At 31.1% G+C, this 27,532-nt stretch overlaps 1 protein-coding gene across 1 annotated transcript in view; it reads right to left on the minus strand.

Annotated features, from left to right (window-relative positions):
- Window positions 1–580: 580 nt before the first annotated feature.
- The window catches only part of LOC111690109 (slo-interacting protein 1), a 41,611-nt gene continuing 14,659 nt past the window's right edge, over window positions 581–27,532 (minus strand). Inside the window, exons 2-6 of the mRNA XM_023452568.2 lie at window positions 19,267–19,695; window positions 18,773–19,081; window positions 17,561–18,707; window positions 17,241–17,485; window positions 581–4,373 (exon numbers count right to left, since the gene is read on the minus strand). Of these exons, the coding sequence (XP_023308336.2) occupies window positions 3,651–4,373; window positions 17,241–17,485; window positions 17,561–18,707; window positions 18,773–19,081; window positions 19,267–19,695 (2,853 nt within the window). The 3' untranslated portion in view covers window positions 581–3,650. The remainder of the gene's footprint in view (window positions 4,374–17,240; window positions 17,486–17,560; window positions 18,708–18,772; window positions 19,082–19,266; window positions 19,696–27,532) is intronic.

Consider the following 27,532-nt stretch of genomic DNA (forward strand, 5'->3'; position numbering starts at 1 on the left):
TAACAGGCTCTCATATTTTTATACTTTTTAGAGATTATGGATCACGCTTCTATCTTTTAATTTGGTCGATTGTTGTTACGGCAGGGATACAGTATCCTGATTTTGGTGGGATTGTTTTTCTTGGCTGGTTGTGATGAACTTCCATTATTAATATTTTGACATTTTGAGTTAGATTTTTAATTTTGGTGGTACAACTTTTTATATATATAATGCAATTGATTTTATTTTCAATCTTATAATTCTTATTTATTATATTTTTTATATTATATTATATATTATATTTATATTATTATATTATATTATATTTTTTAAGTAGAAATTTGTAACCGATTATAGCCAAAAGGCTAGGTTTATTTTGGAAATAAATTAAATTTAGCCAAAACATAAGAAACAAATTATCATATATTGAAATATTGCATAAATTTTCCATTAGAAATTTTGAAAGCAATTACAGAAAATAAAAAGACCGAAAATTAAAAACATTTCACAAAACTTCTCTTTTTACAAAATCTTACCGTAGTGTGTTCTAAACCACAAGAACTTGTTCTCATTATTTCACAAATAATTAATACAATTTGGCTTAGCTTTTTATAATAATTATCTTTTATTTAATTAGGCAGGTAAATTTGGTTAACTCTTAAGTTAATAGTTAACTAAATGTTTATTGCACTCTTCAAACATACTTAGAAAAATAACTAATGGTATATTGAATGTGCTATTATATTTATTTAATTTAATATCCAGCACCATTACATAATACGTATTATACACAATTAAACTTTAATTATATGAAATGGCGGAGACTTAGTAGGACACATATATGTTTTTACAAATTATTGGTTTTGCTCATAATGAATTAAAAAATGATATAAATTATTGGATTTAATAATTAATAAATTTGAAATCTGTTAGTTACTGCAGTTTTTGGTAACCTTTTATTTGAAAAATTTGTAGGATTATAGTTTAGTTGAGTCAAACCGGATAATTAATTTTAAAAATTTTGTCACTTTAAGAAATTACCTCAGTTTATTTCAAAAGCATCGTGAAACAAAAAAGTCAAATGTCTATTGAAAAATATTTATACTTAAATATTTGATATTAAATTCAAGTCGAGAATGGCAAAGTTGTATGTTTTCAACATTATTATTTTTTCTTTGTTACTTTCTTAACAAAATCAAATTACATATTGTAATATTTTTGTAATAGATTTGGGAAATATATTTTTTAAAATCAATGCATAATACCGTTAGAACAAAAATTTTTTGGAAAAATAAAACAGTTCTTTTTAAACTTATATTAGATTATTTTATAGTTTATATTTCAAACACACTGTCTGTTTTTAATCGTAAATAAAGAAATGGACTCAATAGTATTAATTTTACAGTTTGTCATTGATTGAAATTTTCAACATGTATATGGCCACAGTTCTAAAGAAATCCGTGTAAGAACAATTTAGAGTACTTTATTCAGTTGTGTTGTATTTTGAATACCCTCCAATTTAAGCAAAAAAAAAAAAATAAAAATTGTATTATATTTAAATTTATCCGATACATACGAACAATACGTAGAAAATATCTGCGTACAAATATTGACAAAACATTTAATCCCATTAATAAGAATTAATAGTTGTTTGTAATTTAAATTTTAACTTAATTATGGATGATTGTTAATCAAATTTACAGTATCTTTTCTGTATATTAAATTAATATTTGTGCCAAATTTTGTATTTCATTATTGGCAATAAGTTTGCGTTCAAGTGTATATTTGAAGAAAACCTTGTACGACAGCGATGACCAATTGTGCAACGATAGGAAAAAATCATTGTTACATTTCTGAGTACAGAAGAATTATTTTTGCCTAATTTTGTGTACATTTGCGTATATAAAAATAATATTTGTTCAAAATTTTGTACAAATATCTCAATTAGGTAATGAGTTATATGCGTTTACGTGATTTTTGGGAGGAGACATTGTATGAGTTACGGTAACATTTCTATACACAGAATTAATATCTGTGCCAAATTTTGTATAAATATTTTAAATAAGTAATGAATTATGGGCGTATAAGCAATTTTTCGGGAGGTGACGTTATACCAATCCTAAAAGTTTCTTTGTATGAATTATTGATAAATAACATTAATTTGTAAAATTTTCTGAAGATTTCGACATACCAACGGAAGCTATAGACAATAAACACATTTCCGGCAATATGTACCTTTGTAGCGGAGGTATATGCTTTCATGGAGAAAAAAAGTGTTGCGACTTTATTAATTTACTTAGCTTCGTTTTTACGTGAGCGCGTTTTACACAGGCGTGTTCGACACAGAATTCTATAAAGAAACACAAAGTGTATATTTTCTGATTCTGGTTATTCCGTGTGTAACACGGAATAACGAAGTTATATATAACCTCTATCACCACCTCTCACCTCTCGGGAAAAGAGATAAATCCTGCAGAACGTGAGATTATAGTGAATTTGTGGAATAAAAGGTCAAAGTTTGACGAAAATTGGTGAGGCTTTTGGAAGAGCCCATTCATCCGACAAAAAAGTTCAATTTAAAATAAAAATTAAAATAGCCGCTTTAAATATAGCAAAGGATGTCGAAGTAAATAAAAAAACTAAAAAAAGGGTTTCATTGACTGTGTAGGCCATAGAAAAGCATATCTTTCTTTTGTTAACAGCCGAAAGAGAATAGTGTTTGCCAAAAAACATATAATCAAGCCAAGAAATTATTAAATATCTTCCAAAGCCATGATTAAAGAGGTTATGCAGAGTAAATGGAGAAATATAACAAGAAAAAATAGTCCAGTCTATGACAAAAAGGTTACCTGAGTCAATAAAACGCAAATAATACTATTAAACATTAAAAATTATACAGGATTACTAACTAAAAAAATAGTAAGAACAATTTTGTACGCAGACTTTTGCGTACATTTTTTATTGAATTATTTTATTTTTGTTTTCTTTTTTGTAACTTTAACTTATTTAAGATTAAGTTTTATAACATTTTAAAAGAATGGTAACACTGAACAATGAAATCTATTTTTGAATTAATAAAAATATGTTGTGTAAATTAGTTTGTTACTTTTTATATGTCAATTCAATTCGTGTACGCAGACTTTTTCTACTAGTGTATATACTTTATCGGGTCTCAGGTGAATATTTCTTAATGTTACATACGGAACAATAAATTTATACCAACACTCTATCAAACTTAAACAAAGATTATAATAAAATAGTTTTTATTTAAATTTTGTCGATATAGTGAAACAATTCACCTGAATGTTTTGGAGTAATGTTTGAATAATTCCTATAGAATACAGTATGTTTTTATAACAAACTAGCAGTAATTTCAATAACAGCTTTAATAACATTAAATTACATATTTTCATTTGCACTTAAAAACTAATTTAAAAAAAGTCTGACAATACCTTGTACATACAAATATAAATAAAATTTGAGATCAGCGTATTTTATTTACATATATGAATTGTAATATAATACGTATTTATGGAATCGCTTAACAAAAAACAAAAAGCTAAAAGCACTAAAAAATTAGTTACAAATTATTTGTGCCGCTCTTAAACGGTGTAGGATATTACATAGTCGATTTTCACCGACCATCTACCTTATTCTAAAAATAAAATTTTTTATGTGGTTGTAACTGATTGCAGTGAACTATTAATTTGATTGTGTTCTGAGGATGTAAAAACATTAGAATTTAAAAGTTCTGAATGATCCATGTTCGCTTTTACGGTAGAAAACTCTTCGGATGTTGTTGGTAATGTTGATGATGATTTCTTTGTTGGACTTTCCATGTTGTGTAAAGTTGCAGAATGTTTATGATCTTCGGCTGAATTAAATTGCAATTGGTAATGTTGCTGTGAGGTTTTCTGTTGATGTTGTCTAATTAAGTTTAGGTATTGATGATGCTTAACCTTGTCCCGCTCACAAGGATCCTGCAGAATTTTATCTCCTATGCATAAGGTTGCAGCCGTTGAATCATCATAGGCTAGATGCGTCTTATTTTGCTGTTGCTGAATTAACTGCTGCTGTTGCCGTCTTTCTTTAGCTTTCTCAATGTGCTTTTTACGTTCTTCTCTTGTCCAGTAACGTCCAGTTTTAATTTCAGATATGGTATCATCCTCTGTTGTAGTTATGTCGTTCCGTAACCGTTCCACATTCATACGTGCGTTACGATCTTTAATTACTCGATTTTTTGCTGGTCTTCTTACAATATAACGTGTACCATCGGGTCGCCGTTTTACTTTCCAAACCATTGTTTCCTCTTCCTTTTTAGGATTATTGGCGATGGTTGCAGCTACAGTAGTGGCAGACTTTGGTATTTTGTTATTAAGTGACAAATTGTTTACCTGCGAATGAAAGTAATTGAAATTAAATTATATATGTAATTATATTATATACAAAAATATAATAAAATATTTTTTAATTCTGTGAGTTTCGGTATATTTTTGAGATGCAACATCACTCTTTGCAACATCGACGTTTCCATAATTTGCATCGATGTTAAACATTGTTAATATGTTAATATCGATGTTTAAATTGCACATCATTTAATTTTCAAAAAGGCATTATTTTTAACCACCTTATTTTTAACTAAAACAATTTACTAAATGTTCAGAAACTAAGTGTTCTGGACGTTATTTCTAAGAATTTTCCAAGCAGTGTTTGTGATTAATGTTATTTCCGGAATAATATCACTCCTAAGATACTTGGATCTAACTTCCACGAATGCCTGAAAATAGCAAAGAAAGTGTTTTAGAGTTTCACTGCCCTCTATGGTATTCAAGCGGTAAGTTTAAAAGGACTGTACTAGTAAGGTAAACTTCATCTCAGAGACCCACGAAGATCTACATTGAAAATTCGGAGAGATAACTGTAAAATTCATGAAATCTTATCTTAATAGAGAAACAAGAGTGCTACATTCGGCTGTGCCGATTATTATATACACTCCACCAGCAAAGTCTGCAATAAAAAGTATTATAATCCATTTGACTGTATAATTTTTAAATAACTCGACAAACGTTTTTCGGTATGTTTGGTAGCACCTCTTTACCCGGCGATTGCAATACACCATGATGGAGATTTCATCATGGAAACATGCCGCCGGGGGAATGTCCGTCTATCTTTTGAAATCAGTTTTTAGCGGACCCCAGATATCGGCGTGATCCGAATCTTTAATAATTCTGTTAGACATGCTTTCGAGAAGATCGCATATTCGGTCTATAAATAAAGCAAAAATTCGAGACAACCTCTGAAAATTTCAATAAAAAGGACATATTTTTTTATGCTCTGTTAAATATGCAACAACAACGCTGTGTAGATGTATTTGGTTTTATTCAGCTGTTTATTTTGTTTTGTATGTTTGGATGCTGTTAGCTTCATTGAGTTATGTATTTTGTTTTAGTTTTCTTTTTGTGAATTCTGTTCGTATATGAATCCGGCAGCAACTCAACTAACTTTAAATGCATTAAAAGCCGATTTTTCATCACTAGTTATGGTTGATTCTTGGATTATTTTTAATGGAGCCAACTATTTTAACATGGCGATGTCCTACGCAGTAGTCAATTGTCCGACTCTGCATGACTATTCAACTAGCTTAAAGTTAGTTACTAAAAAATTTGCTTAAAGGTAAATTTTTATTATTAACTAACTTAAAGTTAGTTGCAGAAAAGTCAAGTAATAGTTTTCTTTTGTTACCTACTTAATTAATTACATTTTAATTAAATATATTTAAAATTTAACTACTTGTTATCTAAATTACATTTCGCTTTAATACAAGTTGTGATATTAGTTCGTTAAAATTAATAGACATCAGCTTTCTGCAGGGGAACTAATAATAACGCCGGTATCCATAAAGTTATGAATGATTTGTTCATTATTTCCATGATTCATATTGATCCAAATCTAAATTATCAGCAGAATTAAGAATTTAGGGACCGAGTTTTGAAATATTTAACCTTTTATAATTATTTTTTCCAATTTACTGACTCTAATTTCACAACTTATACAAGAAAATGACAAAAATGTAAAACAAAATTCCAAATAATAAAGAAACATGAGAAAACATGTCGAAACGAAATGCTCTCCAGATAATTTTGGGGTACTCCCGTATTATATGATTGTTAGCTTATAGTTAGTATTTAAAAGTCGGTTCTTTACGTTGCAAAATACAAAATTTTGAGACAGCTCTGCATCCCAGCAAAAAATAATTGATATCATTCTTTACAAACGACATCTTAATCACATCTAAAAATGTGATGATATATTTTTTTATTTATTTTATTTAACAATATTCAATAACCTAGCCTATAGGCCATAAGCGGTTACAAATTTCTACTTCACAATAATTCCTCCAATACAAAATACATAATTATATATAAATAAAATTACACCTAATTTTTTTTTTTTTTTTTTAAAGATAATATACTATATAAAATAACGATAGGACAATTAAAATGTACCGCATTGATCATAAATAAATTCCTACATAATTTGCAATCAAACAAATGTAATTCAAAGAAGCAAAACAGGTTAAAATAGAAATCATAAACAATCCCAAAAATGAACTCACAGAACCAATCAATATGTCATACAGGAACTATATGGCAAATAACACTCCAGACTGTAAAGGACATAGGTAATACAAATCAGACAGAAACATGAAGCTATAAAACACCTATCAGTTGAACCTTCTGTGAAGAAATATAAGTCAATTGTAAGAAAGTTTTAAACTACCCCAAAAAATATCGACTCATGTAAAAGAATTTAAATACCAAAATTACCAATCAATTACATAATAAAAATATCAAGACTAACTTTAAAAGAACAAAGTGAAAGACAATTCCTTAAGAGCAAAAATATATAATAGCAGAAAAAATCCTCACAAACACAAAACTCCATGCATACAATAACAGTTGCAAATCATCTTCCACCAAAACAGTCACAAGTAAATTCATCCAAATCAGCAATATTGACTGACCAATCACAACATCCTTAAACCACACACATTCCCCCATTTCAAAGCTAACAGAAATTTCCCAAAATTGGCAAACAATCTCAAAAAAAATCATATCACAAATCAGTCAATACTAAATAAAAAACCTATGCATATTACTTGCAATTAAAATGATATGAACCAACAACAATAATTTGGCAACCAATAATACCAAAGCAACGGTCTAAAATACGTGCATTATAACATACCTTAAAAAGAAACAAATAACAGTATTTAGTGAGTAATATGAGGGACTAATACAACATAAATCAAAATCTTATCAAAAAAAAAAAAAAAAAAAAAGGTCTCACATAAAGAACACAATGAACTACAAGAAAAATACCAATTAAAGAAACCCTGCATGTTAAATAAAATAATCATTTAAAGAAAGTAAAAGAAAATACAAAGTTCCAACTTCTAATAATATAACAATAAGATATTAAAAATAATCTTGAATAAAAAAAAACAATGAAGCAGACAACATCAACAATGTTCGAAGTATTAATCCAAACAACACAAATAATCCTCATCCAAGCAATTACAAGAAAAACACTAATGATACCTCATTTACATATACCCAGCAAATTTTTATCAGTCAACAGATATTCAATGATGCACCCACATATGAAATTACAAGTAATTGACAATTGAAAATAATGTATCCAGCAAAATCATTTAAAATTTCAATACAAATATCAATAACCACATAAAACAAACCATAAACACAATTATGACAATATCAGTAATTCATCATATTGGATAATCACAAAGACAGTTACTCTAGAATAGCAATAACAATATGAATGACAACACAATTCCAAAACCAATCTAAACATTCCAACCTACCAAAAACAGTATTATTTCATCAACGAATTTCCAACTGCAAAAGCAAATCAACATAGTTAATTCCTCAACATTACCAAAGTACCATCAAATGCAATAATAACACCACAACTCAGTCAAGTGATACTAATATCAAAAAGGTAATAACCAACAAAGGGAATATGCATGTTAATATCAATAAAACATACAATATTTCAATAATGATAAACCATTCACATAATAGAAAATATACAACAGAATACAATCTCTAATTTCAATTATAAACAAACTCCAGCTCATTTATCAGAAGAAAGCAAAATGCATATAAAGTTATAGTATTACAAGACTACTACCCACTCAGTAAACAATTCTCAAAAAATCCAGTCAAAAGACATCAACTTTACAATATGTTAAAAAATATACCTATTATACAGAATAAATATATAATACAGCAACCCTCCACTTAAAAAATGATTATCAACCATTATTTAACAGTAACAAAAAGTCTCCTAAAAATTACAAATTAATGATACTGCCAGATCATTATCAGTTAATTCATTACAAAAACCAGCATGTAAATATAAGAACAAAACCAAAAAAAAGTTAATTCTTAATGTAGCAAAATAGAATCTCAGTTACCTGAATAAAACAAAATTAAGCAAAGAAAAACTTAAATGCCCTAGTAAAATCCTACGCTTTTATAAACTAAATATTTCCTTACAAATGAAAACCCGGTTAAAAGTGAGGAAAGAGATGTAGAAAAGTCACTACAAATAACATATTCGAAGTACATCAAACTTTGGTGAAAAACCAATGAAATTAACATGAGCATGTCATAGAAAAAATTCGGTTTATTTTGACATCCAAATATCGGATTTTTATTGCATCTATGAATAAGATTAGATGTAGTTCATAGTTGTCAAAAATGAACAACATCCCTCCAATGACACGCTAATGTAAAATTCATAGGTTTTTCACCAAAATTGGAAGTACTTCAAGTATGTTATTTGTGGTGAAAATTCTACTTCTTTTCCCTAACTTTTTTTGCTGGGATTACATTGTAGTTTCTTTATAGTCAGTCTGTAAGAGTAAACTAGAAGTGAATTTTTCTAGTAGTCGACTACAAAATTGCTGGCAGGGTATATTTGGATGTTGTTGTTGTAGCAGCGACACGTGTAAAGTCGGTGTGGCTGGGTTGACAAATCCTTGATCGTTGTTCGTTGAACTCCGAGTCGTTCCGGTGCGAAGAACTGATTGTCGTGGGAACGTATTTTTGGATTTTTTGAATGTAGATTGGTTTTATTGCGTTGTTAATTTTGTTTTTCTGCGTTTGTATGTTTAGATGTCTGCTGGTTTAATTGCCGTGTGTATTTTGTTTTTTATTTCATTTAGCGTTGTTATTGTTCATTTTGTTTTGCTTTTGGTGTAATAATAATGTAGTCAGGGAAAATTTAAAATTTATAAAACTAATATGTTTAAAATACACTATGGTGAAGGGTATATAAGATTCGGCACAGACGAAGATATCACTCTTACTTATTCCTAATTGGTTTGAATAATACAAAAGATTCTTCTCTTTATCATCAATTCGTCAGTGTGGTAAACCTGCATACTGACATGATCAACTAAACTTTCCTTCTTATATTTTAATAGGCTTAGTTTTTATCCATAATTAAAATCCTTAAAATCAATCAAAACATTTACAGTGAATCAACTTAGTTGTTTGTCCCTCTTTTTTTGATATATATTTTTTTGTTCATAAATAAAATTAGAAAAAAAAACAGGTAAAAAGTAAATTTATGTTTTCCAATTAAAAATAGAGATTGTGTAAAATAGGAAAACCATGAAAAAATATTAAAATACATATTTTAGAGCATTTGTTGTTCTATTTGTTTATATTTCATCAGAACTTACAGGGTATAAAGTATTTTGCATTCTTAGAATTCCAGTGAATTTCGTTGGGTTTCAATGTAAAAAATTAGTTTAGATTTTTAAAACAAGTGTAAATCAATAAAATATATTTATTTGATGTTTAATCAATAACATTAAAAAATATAAAATAGAATAATTGATGAAATGCTCCAAAGAATTTTCAGAAAAAACTCACCAAGTGGTCTTTCAAAATCTCTAACTACAATAGGGGAGCGGCTTGTATTCAAACAAAACTCCTTATTTATCTCCTCCAAAGTCAATATACGAACTAGGAAGAACACTATGTTTAGATTTTAACATCTAAACAGACCTTAGGTAGCTTGGAACCAATGTAAAGTGGACGAAAAAACAATGGAAACTTTTTCTAAATTTTCAAAAACGGACTCAAAACCCAAAACTTTATTAAACAATTTTATTATATTTTAGAATTTTATTTGTATTTATCCTTAGGTACCTCTGGACTTCTCAGCAAGTACCTCCAAAGCTGCTGCAGCCCAAACCGCTAAGACGGTTAAAAACTCTGCTTCGGGTACTGATGATAAGTCGTCTCTTACACCAGCTTCAGTGACGCACAGTGGTATAGGACTAAAAAGAGGAAATAATTCGGTAACTTCTAAACGGTTAATCCGATTTTAATGAAATTTGGTATGCAAAAAGAGGAGGTGTTGCCAAGTTTAGGTTTTGAATTTGGACCTTATAGGCCAACCAGGGGCCCGGTTGGCCCCTGTAAAAATCTTGACTGAGTCCAAAGTTATAGGCATTTTAATTTAAAAAATTAAAAAAAAGGCGATTTTTTTGCTATTTTTTGGGAAAAAAGTATCTTTTTCTTTTTAAGTTATCTAAAAAGTTTCTAAGAAGATGTATTTAGAATGTATACTTTTTGGAAAGCTGACTTTACATAAAATACGATAAATGAAACAAAACCTAAAAATTTTTGATACCGAGGGGACCAGGTCCATCCAACAAAAACCCTATTTTTTATGTAAAATTCAATTTTGAGCAAAAATTCTCAAATCGCATAGTCGATATCAAATTATAGTGACCTGTTTTATATGACCCAATATGTTCTTAATCATTTTGTAACGGGTTTCGATAACCCCGCCCCTGGTGTGGATATATATAGGCAAAAAACCAAAAAATCTCGTTTTGGGATTTTTTAAAACTTTTTTGGGAATTCCGGGATTTCTAATAATAAAATTCGAAATTTTCATTTAATTTTGGATTTTGAGTAAAAAAATCTACCTAACTATAAAATTTCATCAAAAACTATTCATAAATAAAATTTTTATTGCAATTTGAAAAATTTGTATCTTCGCAAAAACTGAATAACAAACATTTTTTATCTTTTTTTTATAAAATTATTCCGCGAATATGATATATAACATGCCTACATAATGTTTTTTAAGTGACAAATTAATTTGGAAAAACTCAACATCTTTTAGAAAATTTACCTAGTACTATTATTTTCATCAATATGTGTAACAAATTTAAGAGTTAACCTTATGGATGAAAATAATAGTGCTAGGTAAATTTTCTTAAAGATGTTGAGTTTTCCCTAATTAATTTGTCACTTTAAAAACATTATGTAGGCATGTTATATATCAATGGAAAGGTAATTTTGTAACAAGTATTTATTTTATATAAAAATAGTCTTTATTTATTTTTTTTTATAAATTAATATAATTTTGTAAAATAATCGGTATCACAGTAGTCCATATCTAAAAGATAAAGTAAATCTTTAAATTCATGAATATTTTCAAATGCTAACGTTTTGTAGCAAATCCAACGTTTCCTTATAGTAGATAAAACAGGATCAGAAGATAGAATCAGATTATTAAAAATATCTTCATTTTGAGACTGCCTAGAACACTTCCTTGAGCTAAACTGATGAATATGCTTAAAGTCTCTATTCCTCGATTCTTGGGGTTCTTCTGTAAGCTCTCCTAAAGGCAGAATATTATGTTCTATGATGACCTTTCCATGACATAATATCTTGTGAACTGTAGGTGTCATTTCTTTCCAGGGATATAATTCCAAAAGTAATTTAGAAACTTTTGTAGAATACTCTCCAAATTTTGTTGCGTTCACTTTATGCTTGCTATTTATCGCCATTAGAATAATATTGACCTTTTGCAGTAACCATACTAATTCCGGTTATTTCGGAAGTAGTTTCAAAATGTTTAAAAAAAACGTCTAGCGGTATTACCATCGTTTGTGCTTCCATATCCTGTGAGTGGTTTATCAATATTTAATCCCATCCGCTTTTTAAATTCCTCTTGAATTCTTCGTTTCTCACTGGCTCTCATTTCCATTAACTCCTTATTGTTATTTGCACTTTTGTTTGCATTTTTCGGTATGCTTCTGTACTTTAAATCATATGCTAAATGTAGAAAATGTTCCAGAAATCGTATGCGAGCATGTAGGGGGGATATTCCAAATTGTAATGTTTCCTCATTTATTGATCTTTGCTTGGAAATATTCGAAAATTCTGATTTTTTATCACCACATATGTAGCAGTACCAAGTAGATGATGTTCCTGTAATGGCATTTCCAACTTTCCCATCAATCATTGTAAGTTTTAAATCATAGGACATGTTAAACGAATAATTTTCTATTTCGATTGTTATAGGTTCCAAGTTTTTAATTTCTGCTTCAATACGATTTGAGTTAGGTAAGACAAGTTACTTGTACGGTGGTTGGACCGCTGGCAAATAATTTATCTTATTAAATGAGCTATTGTGAAGCAATGATTCTGGTGGTTGGACCGCTACGAACCTTTGCTTAAGAATACTCTTTATTAGATGAAGTGTGGTTGTTGCGGAGTTTGGAATTCCCAACAACACACTTATCTGACGTGGGGGAGTTTCTCCGCCAGTGATACTCTCGTGGTTGGACCGCAAGAGTGTATCTGCTTGTGAGAACTCCATGAAGCAAGGTTGAGGTTTAAGTGAGAAATAAACTTTATAACGTTGTGAAAAATACGTGTTGTTCTTATTTCTCTCGGTCTACAAAAATATAAATTTTTGTAATGAACCACTGGCACCGGCAAGTATACCCCAGTTTTATGGAACTTGCGTTGTTGTTTTGGATTCCTTTATATACTCAAAGCTTATTGGCCTACAAAAAGCTTTGGATCCTGGAGTCGAATTCTTCCAAATATCATCGAAACTGGTTGATGGAGAATCGCTGTCAGCATACTTTCGAATTCTTAATGGAACTAGCGATGCCATAAATACACTTTTATACTCGGAAGATGATTCACTTGTGTTGATTTGTTTATATTCCGAGAGTGCTGATAATCCATCACATCCCCACTTACAAATGAGTTGAAGATCACAAGAATTTATTTTTTTTAGTTGGTCTGAAGAAAAGTCAGAAGCAATCCTTAAAGCAGTATTTTCGAGTAGAGCGCCGAGTCCAATAACAGCCTTCCGATCAGTTATTTCAATAGGAGGTGGTATAATGCTTTTCTTCTTTTCATTTATTTTGTCATATGATGGTAAAACATCCACTCCTTTTTCAGATAGCGCCTATCTTAACGTTATGTAGTTATCACGACTTAATCCCAGCTGCAACATAAGCGCAATAGCTTCTTCCTCAGTGAACGTTGTATCAGATGATGGTGTGGGTATACTCTTTACAATTCTTTTCAGTCGTCTTGGTGATGCGGTTGGAAGAATATTTGCAATTTTTATGGCATCCAAAGGCTGTTTTTCTTTTCTTAACATTGCTTTAAAAGTGTCCGAAACTTTTTCGTTAGATAAGGTTTCTAGTGAAGTTGATAACCTTTTCCTCTTAGATTTTGAGCTCAAATCCTCATACTGCTTACAGGGAGCACCAACAGTTGATACGCAAATAGCAACTTCTACACATTCATCCAGCCAATCAGAAAATTTCGATCGAAATTTAGCAATGGAATACCGAACACTCTTCAGTTTTATATCAACTGATTTTATAAAATTTTCAATTTTACATATATCAGTTTTATCCACTTTATTTTTATGTGCAGTTTCAATATATTTCAATAAGAAGTTCACTTTATCTTGAAAAGGAGCTGAAGAGGGTTCAAATAAAATGGAGCACAAATCATTTTTTTTTAGTACGATCGCCATGGTTAGAAAATTACAAATAATTACAAACAGATATAAACCTGTCTTATATATTAATTACAGGTACTTAAATTAAATTATTTTTTAAAGGGTTATGATATTCTACCTAATATGTCTAACGTATCCTTATGTAATGAATTTTTCCTCAATAGGTCACTTTAATAAGCTACCTATTAAAGTGACCTATAGGGGTAAAAATCATTACAGTTTAAAAAATAATACCTGAAAATTTTTTAATATATGTAACAAATTTAAGAGTTAACGTTATGGATGAAAATAATAGTGCTAGGTAAATTTTCTAAAAGATGTTGAGTTTTCCCTAATTAATTTGTCACTTAAAAAACATTAGGTAGGCATGTTATATATCAATGGAAAGGTAATTTTGTCTATTTTTCAAAACTGTATATAATTTTTGAAAATTAAAAAATTCGCGGAATACTTTTTTTTTAAAAAATTAAAAAATGTTTTTTATTCAGTTTTTGCGAAGATACAAATTTTTCAAATTGCAATAAAAATTTTATTTATGAATATTTTTGATGAAATTTTACAGTTAGGTAGATTTTTTTACTCAAAATCTAAAATTAAATAAAAAGTTCGAATTTTCTTATTAGAAATCCCGGAATTCCCAAAAAAAGTTTTAAAAATCCCAAAAATGAGATTTTTTGGTTTTTTCCCTATTATATCCATACCAGGGGCGGTGTTATCGAAACCCGTTACAAAATGATTAAGAACATATTGGGTCATATAAAACAGGTCACTATAATTTGATATCGACTATGCGATTTGAGAATTTTTGCTCAAAATTTAATTTTCCATAAAAAATTGTTTTTTTTTTTTGGATGGACCTGGTCCCCTCGGTATCAAAAATTTTTAGGTTTTGTTTCATTTATCGTATTTTATGTAAAGTCAGCTTTCCAAAAAGTATAAATTCTAAATATATCTTCTTAAAAACTTTTTAGATAACTTAAAAAGAAGAAGAAGATACTTTTTTCCCAAAAAAAATGGCAAAAAATCGCATTTTTTTAATTTTTTAAATTAAAATGCCTATAACTTTGGACTCAGTCAAGATTTTTACATTATTCTTTCACTGCTTGATATATAAACTTGTTGTTAAGCGAATAAAAGAAAAAATGGCGAAAATTTGGACCCGCTATTATCAAAAAACTAAAGTAAGGACGGTAAAAATTTAAAAATTTTAATATGTTAAAAATTTAACATAGCCGAGGTGTCCTAATTTGAGGACCCCCGGCGGGCCCCTGGTTGGCCTATAAGGTCCAAATTCAAAACCTAAACTTGGTATTTGGGGTAGCAGCGACACCAACATAAGAGGTGGGCAACTTTTCAAGTGCATTATTAGTAGAAATTTGAAAGTAGTAAATAGGGGTTCAGAACCCACTTTTATTATATATAACAGAAGAGAGGTACTAGACATTACGCTTGTGAGTGCTAAGCACCGCGAATGTATTACGCATTGGACCGTATCTTACGACTGTTCATTGTCAGACCATCGATATATAGACTTTATGATTGGTAATATAAGAGGAAATATGAATAGTATTCTTAATAGAAGGAAGACGAACTGGGAAGTTCAACGTAACCTACTTTTCTCGTCTCTAATTCCTCTCCCTACTCTAGAAAGTACTAAGGATATTAACGCAGCAGTTCACACCCTAACGGATGCATTCCGTATGGCGATCACAACTGCTTGTAAACCCTCCATCAAGAGAGGAAAATCCATCGTTTCAAAAATTTTACTAGAAATGCGAAGAGGATGTTGAAAACTTTATGCCTCCAAAGCTAAACGGAATAAGACTCAATCTCACTTATCATGCGAAATACCTTGGAGTAATAGTTGACAGTAAACTATCCTGGAATATGAACATCCAAAACAGTATAAATAAGCACCTGCATAGGGCAGTTGGTTCAAACTAGGGCGTCAACCCCAAAGGTATCAACTGGATCTTCAAAGCAGTTGTTAAGCCCATACTATTCTATTGTGTTATTGTTTGGTGGCAGGTACTGTAAATCGCTTCTCATTGCGCAGCCATCGAACGTACCTTACGAAATATTGCAATCCTGATTACGGGAGCAATGAGAACGACGCCAACGAAGGTCCTGCTAACCATAATGAATTGGTTACCAGCTGTACTGATGACGATTCAACTGGCCCCTAATTCTGCAATCAGGCTAAATGCGTGTAGTTCGTGGTCCTGTAGTAGAGGTATAGGGCACTCACTAATAATTAAACTCTTTGAGTCCTTGCATCTTAATGTAGACTATTGCGTCGCGAAACCTCACTTTGACAAATGCTTTCACATCCGAATTCCCCATAGGAATTTAGTAAACGAGTCACACTCAACTGATGGTGTAACAAATGTTTTCACTGACGGCTCCAAGAAGAGCGGAAGAGTGGGTGGTGGCTTTTATATTGAAAGATTTGGAATTAAATCCTCTTTTAGGCTACCTAATTATTGTAGTATTTTACAGGCAGAGATATCTGCTATTAAACGAGTCGCCAACTGGCTGAGGTATTATCAAATATCGGGTGATATATGTACATATGCGGACAGCAAAGCTGCGATCAAAAACCTAGCGGATGTCTTTACGACATCTAGGTATAGGTTATCTTTGAACGAGATAGCGAGACATTCTAGGATAACGCTAATAAGGGTTCCTGGACATTGTAATTGTTCCTGGACACTGTATAGCAGACTACTGGTTCAGACTGAACTATATGATATGGCTCAAATCAGATGGTTCAGTGAAACCACCTGTCTTAACTCGAGGTCAAGCTTACTATTAAGCTTTCGCAGGGAACAGATAAGAGTGCTGGTATCAGTCATAACGGGACACTGTATTATTGGCAATCACGCCAGAAGAATGGGTCTCGAATATAACGACTACTGTAGAAGTTGTAACAATGAGGAGGAAGAGGAAACAATACCTCATCTTCTCTGTTATTGACCATCATTCAATGAAAGCTGCTTTATCTTGTCTGGATAAGCTATCTGGGATACGTCTAAAGAATATCCTAAACTTTGTAAATCAAACTGGTTGGTTTAAAACTGTGTCGTGACCCTCGAAGGACATGTGTTACGCATTAAAAACTATTTATTAAAATAGGAAATATTTGATCTCAAATGTGCTAAACTCATGGCCGCCGCTGTCATAGATAGAAGATAGACGCTTAACAAATACTGTCGATTGTTTGTAGTTTTTTATTTTTTTTTTAGACCTTTTTTACTCTAATAAAAATTATTTTTGTGATTACCTATACATTTGTAAATGCATTTTGATTTTGCACTTAATTATAAGTGCATTTTGTGCATTGTAATATATCAAAAGTATTTATTACATACCTCTTGACTGCTTACAAAATGATATTGACTTAAATTAGGAGCTGTAAACTGTGGGCACTGGATTTGATCTGGTTGCTGTTGGTAATAACATGGCGTTCTTTGTTGAAGAGGGTGAGGTTGTAGAGATTTCTCTAAGGAAATTTTTTGATTAAATAAATGTTGTTTTAGCAACATATTTCGATGAACATTAGATTCTTTGTTAATAGTAGTGTTTTTGTCCAAAATATTTGGATGCATTTGTACGTCTGCATAGGTTAGTTTAGTAAAATAAATAGTTTAGTAAAATAAAATGTAAAAATATAAAAGATTTACCAACTTACCCATAACAGCCACTTTATGAGGACCGGCATTTGCTTTAATTTGAAAAGTACTACCTTTGGGACTGGTGATTTTTGACTTATCTTTTGGAGAGTGTGTTTTCTGCTGGGTGGAAGATTTTTGGTGTATTTGTTGGAGACCAATACCATCATCAATTACTCCATTCGTTGGAGGATTAATGGCAGATGCCGCTAAAGTATGATTTGGGTCGGAACGATTTTTAGGATTTAACATTAATGTTAGAGGAGAAACACTATTATTGGAGCCACCTGTATTATAAGCACTGGATGAATTGTCCTGATCTTCGAGTTGGCAGTTACCAGGAAGAGCAATATTACCTACAATACAGTCAACCGATCCATTCGTCAGTGTGGTTATAGCACTTCGAACTGTACCAGTTCCACTTTTGTTAAAAAATGCGGAGGAGCGTCCTCCTCCATTATTGCTTCGCACAGACTGCCGAGGGGCGGTCGTTGCACAAATATCCTGTAAGGGCTTCATACCCAACCATTGAGCAACTCGCTGTTTTTGTTGTAAATGTTGCAAAGCATCTGTAATAGTAGTAGAAGAACATGATGTGATTGCATTAACATAAACTGAACTATCATAAGGTGAGCAGTAAAAAGGCTCAGATTCGGGATCTTCGGGTATAGTTTCATATATATGTTCAGTTTCATAGTCATCGTGTGTTTTAACGCCTGGGATTGCTTCAATTTTGCCCGAATTTGGTTTTAAATTCTTCCCAGATTTTGTGCTTGAAGATGATCCAGTTATCCAAGATTTCCGTTCATTTTTGACAAGCTTTTCTTTTTGACCATCACTGGTGGACTTGAGACTTGTAGTTTGATATGCTGAATTTGACTGTATAATAGAGGTAGAAGTAGTTATATTGCTTTTCTCTCTTAATTTTTCCAGTTTTTCCCCAGTTTGTTGCAATTGTTCTTGTTGGACTACTTGTGACATTAAAGCTTTGTCGAGTTCTTCAGTAGCGTTTATACAGCAATCGTTATTTATCACGCAATTTACATACGTCATGTTATTTTCCTCATAGAATTCATCATCTTCATCATCATCGTCTTCGTCGTCCTCTACAACAAGAACTTCATCATCATCCTCATTTGTTGAAGGGTCATTAAAATCATCCTCATCCTAATAGATAAACATAAAATAATTAATTGCACACAATGTAATAAATCCAAATGAGAAATTCTTACAGCATATAAATATCTGCTAACCAATAACGTAACAGCGTTATTGTTTTCCGCAATTAGTGTTTCTGTTTCCGGTCGGGTTTTTATGTCCTTTCCGTTTATTTGTAATATTTGGTCGCCTTGTCTTAGACGTCCATCACGGCCAGCAACACTATCCGGATGTATATCACTAATATATACTTCAGTTACAACTGTTTCATTGTAAATTTCTCCACAGATATTCCCTCCACCTTCCGCATAGTCGTCAGAACTGCTATAACATACAGTTATTCCCAAACGCTCATTACTATCAGATTTTCTTAACGTTATTTCCTGAAAGATGTTAATAAAGTTTATAAATTCCTAAACTTCAAGATATATAATAATGACTCTTTCAGATATTATAAATTCTCTAAAATCAATACGTAAGTCTTTTTGAAAAACAATATCAAAAGGGATAACGTAACTTAAACTGAATGAAAATAATACACACTATTATTCTACAATTTTTTACTTACTTCGATATCTATTTCCGGGGCCAAACTCTGCTCAAATAAATTGTGTTCATGCTCTATAAGACGTTCCGTATCCTTTTGTATATTACGTAGATGTTCGTGCACATAAAAAGCTATATCTTCGGTCTGCGTTGATTTTGCCATACAATATTGTTGAAGAGTTGAAGTTGGTAAATGCAGATTAACAATTATATCCGAACCTATTGTTGTTGGAGAAGAATTATTATCTAACAAGGGGGTATTGTGATGAATTTTTAGATAACACAGTTTCTTGCTAATTTCAATATCATCAAAGTCTACATTCGGGTTTGTATTCCAACAAGATTTTCGTTTTAATTCCAGCACTACGTTATCAGTCTCTTCATTTAACAGCATGCTTAGAGCAGTCTTTTGCTGCTGTTGTGGTAATTGACTAACATCAATATCATTAATCTGCAAACAAATCGCATAATCCAAATTAAATTTCAATTTATTTCTTCAAAATAATCTAGCCTAAATAGGCCATAACTTTATATATAAAATTCTAACGTAACTGACTGACTGACTGAATGACATTTTTTTCAGCTGCGAATTACACAAGCTATACTTAATTCAGTTTGAATTACGTACGAATTACGTAACCTCTCTTAAACTAGAAAAGATACAAACACAAAAACAGTTTAAAGCTTATCGCCGTTCATGTTGCAACTTTTTGGAATAGAATTTTTATTTCGTTAATGGGCAGAGAAAAAGTACTAAAAGGGGTACCAGTTGGTACTTTTTGGGTTGAACATCGAAAATTAAAATTAATAATAAAGAAACTTTTCGGTACTTACAAACTACTAACATACATATATTCACAAACAAAATTATGAGATAAGCTACGTTCACACCTATCAAGTGTTTGACGAAAATGACGTGACCCCTAAAAAATCTACATTTTGATTTCCCTAAGATATATATTTATTTGCACAAACATAATATATCTTTGACGACACCAGTTCAGAATATCTTTATTATTTGTTTCGACAATATCTGTAGTTACAAAAATCATGCAGAATCAAAAATAAATGTACAAAAAATAGTGGTTACGTATTTTTCATCAAATGTTTGATAGGTCTGATCGTAGCTTTATTATATATAAAAATTTTAAATTTTTTACATCTTATTACTAGTTGATTTTTGATAATTTTTGCCAAATAAAACATACTTTAATTTTAACAATGTAATTTTTAATATTATAAAACTTTCATTAAAACTTAATTAAGCCAAATATGTACGAAAAGATTTTCCTTGATGTAATTTGTATATATTTTTTTAATTTTCTTTGTTAATTCATATAATTATATATATAAAAAACCCGCTACTTTGTTAGCGAGCCGTTTTATATGTTAGAAAAATTGTGGTAATCTCTCTATTCCTAAATGCTGTACCACCTAATTTTGTACGATTTTATAATAAAAAAAATGTATGACAAAATAAAAATTTGTTTAAAAGTCGAAAAACGAAAATTCAAAAACACCATCAAATTTTGTGTCATAAAATTAAAGTAAATTTTGGAAGGTCTTCTCATTTGATATATACTGAACTTTACTATTCGAAATTAATATAGACATCAGAGTGATTTTCGAAATAGTGCCTTTGTGATAAATTTTACCACTATATTGCTATTACTAAGCCATTTGTGAGCGCTAAAGTAATTTTCTGATCAATTATAAACTGATGTTCATAAGATTTGGTAGAGAGATTTTGGCTTGTAATAAACATAGTTATCTCCAATTGTTTCCGCTGTACTCGCATTTTCCAGGCAGTTAACGTTTACTTAATTTTTTTAGGGCAGGGTCAATTATAAACTAATCCTCATAACATTTGGAGATTATGTCTTATCGCTGTACTTGTTTTTTAAGCCATTAAAGCGTTAAAATTACTTGCTGGAGGAGACCTTATACAGGGGTAGGGTCAATTATGTATCGATTCTCAGAAAATATGAGAGATATCAAAAGTAGGTATAATTTGCACCCCTTAATCGTTCGAATAAGCAAAAAGTACTAAACACATATTTTTTTCAAAGGAGTCAAAAATATTTTTTGTATGTTCTTTGGTTTAAAAAATACACGGGATGCAAAAAAAGTACCAATATACAGTTTTTACCCGTTTATTCTCTAAAGGGACCGAATATGAAAAAGTACCAGACACCTGTCCGCTTATTTTTTAAGAACACGAAGATGAGCATTAAACTTCTTTTGTATCTTCTAGTTTAGGAAATACCGAATTTACTCGTTTTTACCCCCTTAACATATGAATTTCGAAAAATCCCGTCTTAGTAGATCTATTCATCAATAGGGGATCAATACACAAATCGAACCGTGTATAGATTTTATCCCCGAGTACTTTCCATTAGCCGGTGTACCGTAACAAACTTAGAAAAATTCGCAAATTTGATGAAAAAGTTGTTATAGTACAAAATTTTAAAATATTCGTTGAGCAGCAAAACTACAACATGTGATCGATAGGGAATCAATAGACAAATCGAACCATGTATAGATTTTATCCCTGAGTACTTTCCATTAGCCGGTGTACCGTAACAAACTTTGAAAAATTTGCAAACTAAATAAAAAAGTTTTTATACTAAGAAATTTTAAAATATTTGTTGAGCAGCAAAACTAAAATATGTGATCGATAGCGGATCAATAGACAAATCGAACCGTATATAAATTTTTTTCCTGAGTACTTGCCATAAGACGGTATAATGTAACAAACTTTTGAAAATTGGCAAATTTAATGAAAAAGTTTTTATACTAAAATTTTTTAAATATTCGTTGAGCAGCAAAACTAAACTATGTCATCTTATGGCAAGTACTCAGGAACAAAATTTATATACGGTTCGATTTGTTTATTAATACCCTTTCGATTACATATTATAGTTCTGCTGCTCAACGAATATTTTAAAATTTTGTACTACAACAACTTTTTCATTAAATTTGTGAATTTTTCAAATTTTTTTACCTCTATCGACGAGATATTTTGGTTTTGCTGCTCAACGAATATTTAAAAATTTTTGAGTATAAAAACTTTTTCATTAAATTTTGCTAATTTGTCAAAGTTTGTTACGTTATACCGTCTTATGGCAAGTACTCAGGAAAAAAATCTATATACAGTTCGATTTGTATATTGATCCCCTATTGATGACATATTTTAGTTTTGCTGCTCAACGAATATTTTAAAATTTTTTAGTATAAAATCTTTTTCATTAAATTTTGCAAATTTGTCAAAGTTTGTTACGGTATACCGGCTAATAGCAAGTACTCAGGAAAAAAATCTATATACGATTCGATTTGTCTATTGATCCTCTATCGATGACATATTTTGGTTTTGCTGCTCAACGAATATTTTAAAATTTTTGAGTATAAAAACTTTTTCATTAAATTTTGAAAATTTGTCAAAGTTTGTTACGTTATACCGTCTTATGGCAAGTACTCAGGAAAAAAATTTATACATGGTTTGATTTGTCTATTGATCCTCTATCGATGACATATTTTGGTTTTGCTTCTCAACGAATATTTTAAAATTTTTGAGTATAAAAACTTTTTCATTAAATTTTGAAAATTTGTCAAAGTTTGTTACGTTATACCGTCTTATGGCAAGTACTCAGGAAAAAATCTGTATACGGTTCGATTTGTCTATTGATCCCCTATCGATGACATATTTTGGTTTTGCTGCTCAACGAATATTTAAAAATTTTTGAGTATAAAAACTTTTTCATTGAATTTTGCAAATTTGTCAAAGTTTGTTGCGTTATACCGTCTTATGGCAAGTACTCAGGAAAAAAATCTATATACGGTTTGATTTGTCTATTGATCCCCTATCGATGACATATTTTGGTTTTGCTGCTCAACGAATTTTTTAGTATAAAAACTTTTTTATTAAATTTGTCAATTTGCCAATTTTCCAAAGTTTGTTACGTTATACCGTCTTATGGCAAGTACTCAGGAAAAAAATCTATATACGGTTCGATTTGTTTATTAATACCCTATCGATTACATATTATAGTTTTGCTGCTCAACGAATATTTTAAAATTTCTTAGTATAAAAACTTTTTCATTTACTTTGCAAATTTTTCAAAGTTTGTTACGGTACACCGGCTAATGGAAAGTACTTAGGGATAAAATCTATACATGGTTCGATTTGTCTATTGATTCTCTATCGATCACATGTTGTAGTTTTGCTGCTCATTCTTAATTAAAATTTTAAAAAGAAAACATCATAATATATCCACTACAATTGGTGACCCCGACAAAGAAATTCTAAGATGTCTCTTACCCGCACACCACAAAGAGCCAACACTTCAACAGATAACAACGATGATACTCTTATGGATCAAGCAATAGGTGAAACTCTAAACAATACATGTCCACCTCAAGAAATTTCTGCAACATCAAGCCAACTTCAGAAATTTCCTCCATTTTGGCCAAAAAACCCCCGTGTATGGTTTTTACAAATAAAATCAATTTTCTCAATTGCAAGAATCACATCAGACGAAACCAAATTTCGCCACTTAGTTGCAAACATTGATGCTAGTACCCTAGACTTGGTGAGTGACATTCTTGAAACTGCCCCAGTCGGTAATAGATACGAGACCCTTAAGAGGAGAATTATAAATCTATTTAGTGAATCCGATGAAAAGAAACTTAAGAGATTACTCAGTGGACAAATTCTTGGTGATCAACAGCCCTCTCATTTTCTAAGAACCATGCAAAACTTAGGACGTGGTCAAGTCGGAGATAATGTTATCAAATCATTGTTTCTGGAGCAACTGCCGGAGAATGTAAGATCAATTCTCGCTATTAGTGAACAACAAGATATAACTAAACTTGCCCAACAAGCCGACAAAATTATAGATATTGCCCGTCCCTTAAATATTTCATCAATAACAACACCACAAAACGATGCTTTTCAAGAATTATCCCAACAAATCGAATCACTTCAAAAGTAATTTCAGGAATTCGGTCGAGGTAGGAGCCGTCAAAGAAGTTTCTCACGCAAGAGATCAAAATCAAGAAATGGTAACAATGAATACTGCTGGTTTCATTATAAGTTTGGTTCTAAAGCCAAAAAGTGTAAATCCCCATGCAAATATCCAAAAAACTAAATAATGTTTCGGATGTTGCGGCCACCGAAACAACGAATACATCAAGCCGCCTTTTTATTCGAGACATTGCTTAACCCAATGCGTCTATTTAATAGATACTGGAGCTGATGTTTCTGTTATTCCTCAATCGAAATACAAATCAAATGATAAATTCTCAAACGTACAACTTTTTGCAGCTAATGGCACACGCATTAAAACCTTTGGAACTAAACTCCTTCAATTAGATCTTGGTCTGCGAAAATCGTTCACATGGCTGTTTATTATAGCAGATGTAACAAAACCCATAATTGGATTTGATTTTTTAACACATTTTCATCTGTTACCAGATTTAAAAAATCGTGTCCTTGTTGATGGTAAGACATTAATTTCATCACCTGGTTCAGTAAAAGAAAGCTGATGTTTCTGTTATTCCTCAATCGAAATACAAATCAAATGATAAATTCTCAAACGTACAACTTTTTGCAGCTAATGGCACACGCATTAAAACCTTTGGAACTAAACTCCTTCAATTAGATCTTGGTCTGCGAAAATCGTTCACATGGCTGTTTATTATAGCAGATGTAACAAAACCCATAATTGGATTTGATTTTTTAACACATTTTCATCTGTTACCAGATTTAAAAAATCGTGTCCTTGTTGATGGTAAGACATTAATTTCATCACCTGGTTCAGTAAAAGAAACCCCAGTGCTTGGAATTTCAACAATTCTGAAAGATCATTCAGTTTATCAAAAACTTCTTGAAGAATTTCCAGAAATTCATAACGTATCAACATCTGTTTACTTAAAATCAAACAACGTCTATCATCATATTGAAACGTCAGGACCACCAGTTAAATCAATGGTAAGACCATTAGATTCAAAAAGATTAAGCATTGCAAAAAACGAATTTAAATTCATGCTTGAAAATGGTATCATACGTCCATCCAAAAGTATGTGGTCAAATGCTCTACATATGGTTCCAAGAAGAATGGAGATTGGCGACCCTGCGGGGACTATCGTCAGTTGAATAAAATAACTATTCCTGATCGATATCCCATTCCACTAATTACCGATTACGTTCATATTTTACATGGTCGAACCATTTTCTCTAAAATTGATCTCGTACGAGCATACCACCAAATAGCAATGAATCCAGACGACATTCCCAAAACCGCTATCATAACACCATTTGGTTTGTATGAATTTCTAAAAATGCCATTTGGCTTGCGAAACGCAGCACAAAGTTTTCAGAGACTAATGGATGAAATATGCCGAGATTTAGATTTCATCTTCGTATACATTGATGACGTATTGATTGCCTCGTATACTGAAGAACAACATACAAAACATCTTCGAACTCTTTTTAAACGTTTTAAAGATTACGGTATTGTGATAAATCCAGCAAAATGTGAGTTTGGTTCAAATACAGTGGATTTTCTTGGATTCCATATTACACCCGATGGAAGTGAACCTATGAAATCCAAATGCGAAGCAATAATTAATTATCCAAAACCAAAAACCATTCAAGATCTCCGACGCTTTTTGTGTATGATTAATTTCTACAGGAGGTTCATTCCTCATGCTGCGAAACATCATACATTGCTTAACGAGTATCTCAAAGGTTCCGTTAAAAACGATAAACGTTTAGTGAACTAGAATACAGAATCTGAAGAAGCATTTGAAACCTGTAAAATGCAGGTAGCTAATGCAACAATGTTAGCCCATCCCGTTAAAGATGCCCAACTTTCATTGAAGGTCGATGCTTCAGACTTTGCCGTTGGAGCTGTCCTGGAACAAGAAGTAAATGGTAATTCGCAACCCCTTGCATTCTTTTCCAAGAAGTTAAGCCCTGCTGAATGTAAGTACAGTACATATGATCGTGAATTGCTTGCCGCATACAAAGCCATTAAACATTTCCGGTATTTATTAGAAGCAAAAGAATTCACTTTATTCACTGATCATAAACCACTAACGTTTGCCTTTATTCAAAATCCCTTAAAAGCCACACCCAGGCAGCGAAGACATTTGGATTTTATAGGACAATTCACCACAAATATTGTCCATATATCCGGCTCATCCAACAATGTTGCTGATGCTTTATCTCGTATAGAAGATATATCATCAATAACTATACCAAGCTTTCTGAATCGCAAAATACTGATGAAGAGTTAAAAGACCTTTTGAAATCGTCAACCAGTCTTCAACTTCAGTTGTATAAACTACCCGGTAGTGATGTAGAAATATATTGTGATGTTTCAAGACATAGAATTCGACCTTATTTACCTCAACAATATAGAAAACCAGTTTTTGATATGATTCACACGCAAATTGATATCTCAACGTTTCGTTTGGCCACAAATGAACAAAGATTGCAAAATGTGGAATAATTCCTGCCAGTCTTGCCAAAAAAACAAAAATTACAAAACACAATAAAAGTAAACCTGGTAACTTCCCAATAACCTCACAGAGATTTATGGTCATACATATGGATTTAGTCGGTCCATTACCACAGTCTGAAGGATTTACTCACATACAGACAATAATTGATCGTTTCTCCAGATGGCCGGAAGCAATTCCCTTGCACGATTGTACTGTGGAATCAGTAACCTCTGCATTTGTAAACAATTGGGTATCAAGATTTAGCTGTCCTGATACAATCATTTGTGATCGAGGTAGACAATTTACTTCGAGAACTTTTAATGATGTATTAAAATCTATTGGCACAAAAATTCAACACACTACGGCATACCACCCACAATCCAATGGAATGGTAGAGCGGTTCCATAGAACTCTCAAGACGTCAATATCATGTCATGATAACGTACAATGGACTAAGACATTACCTATAGTGTTATTAGGATTACGTGCATCATTTAAGGAAGATCTACAAGCTTCACCAGCAGAATTTGTTTATGGTGAAAATGTTTCTCTTCCTGGTGAATTTTTAGAGCCAAAGTTGTCAAATTTGCAGTCAAATTCAACATTTATTTTCTCACTGAAAGAAATTATGAAAAACCTAAAACCTCAAAGTCCAACTAATTTTTCTAATACAGTTTTTAGATTCAAAAATATAAATGAATGTAAATTCGTTTGGATAAGAGATGATACAATTAAAAAACCAATTCAACCTAAATATATAGGTCCATACGAAGTAATCAAGA

The sequence above is a fragment of the Lucilia cuprina genome, chromosome X, assembly GCF_022045245.1.
Source record: "Lucilia cuprina isolate Lc7/37 chromosome X, ASM2204524v1, whole genome shotgun sequence".
Lineage (NCBI taxonomy): Eukaryota > Metazoa > Arthropoda > Insecta > Diptera > Calliphoridae > Lucilia > Lucilia cuprina.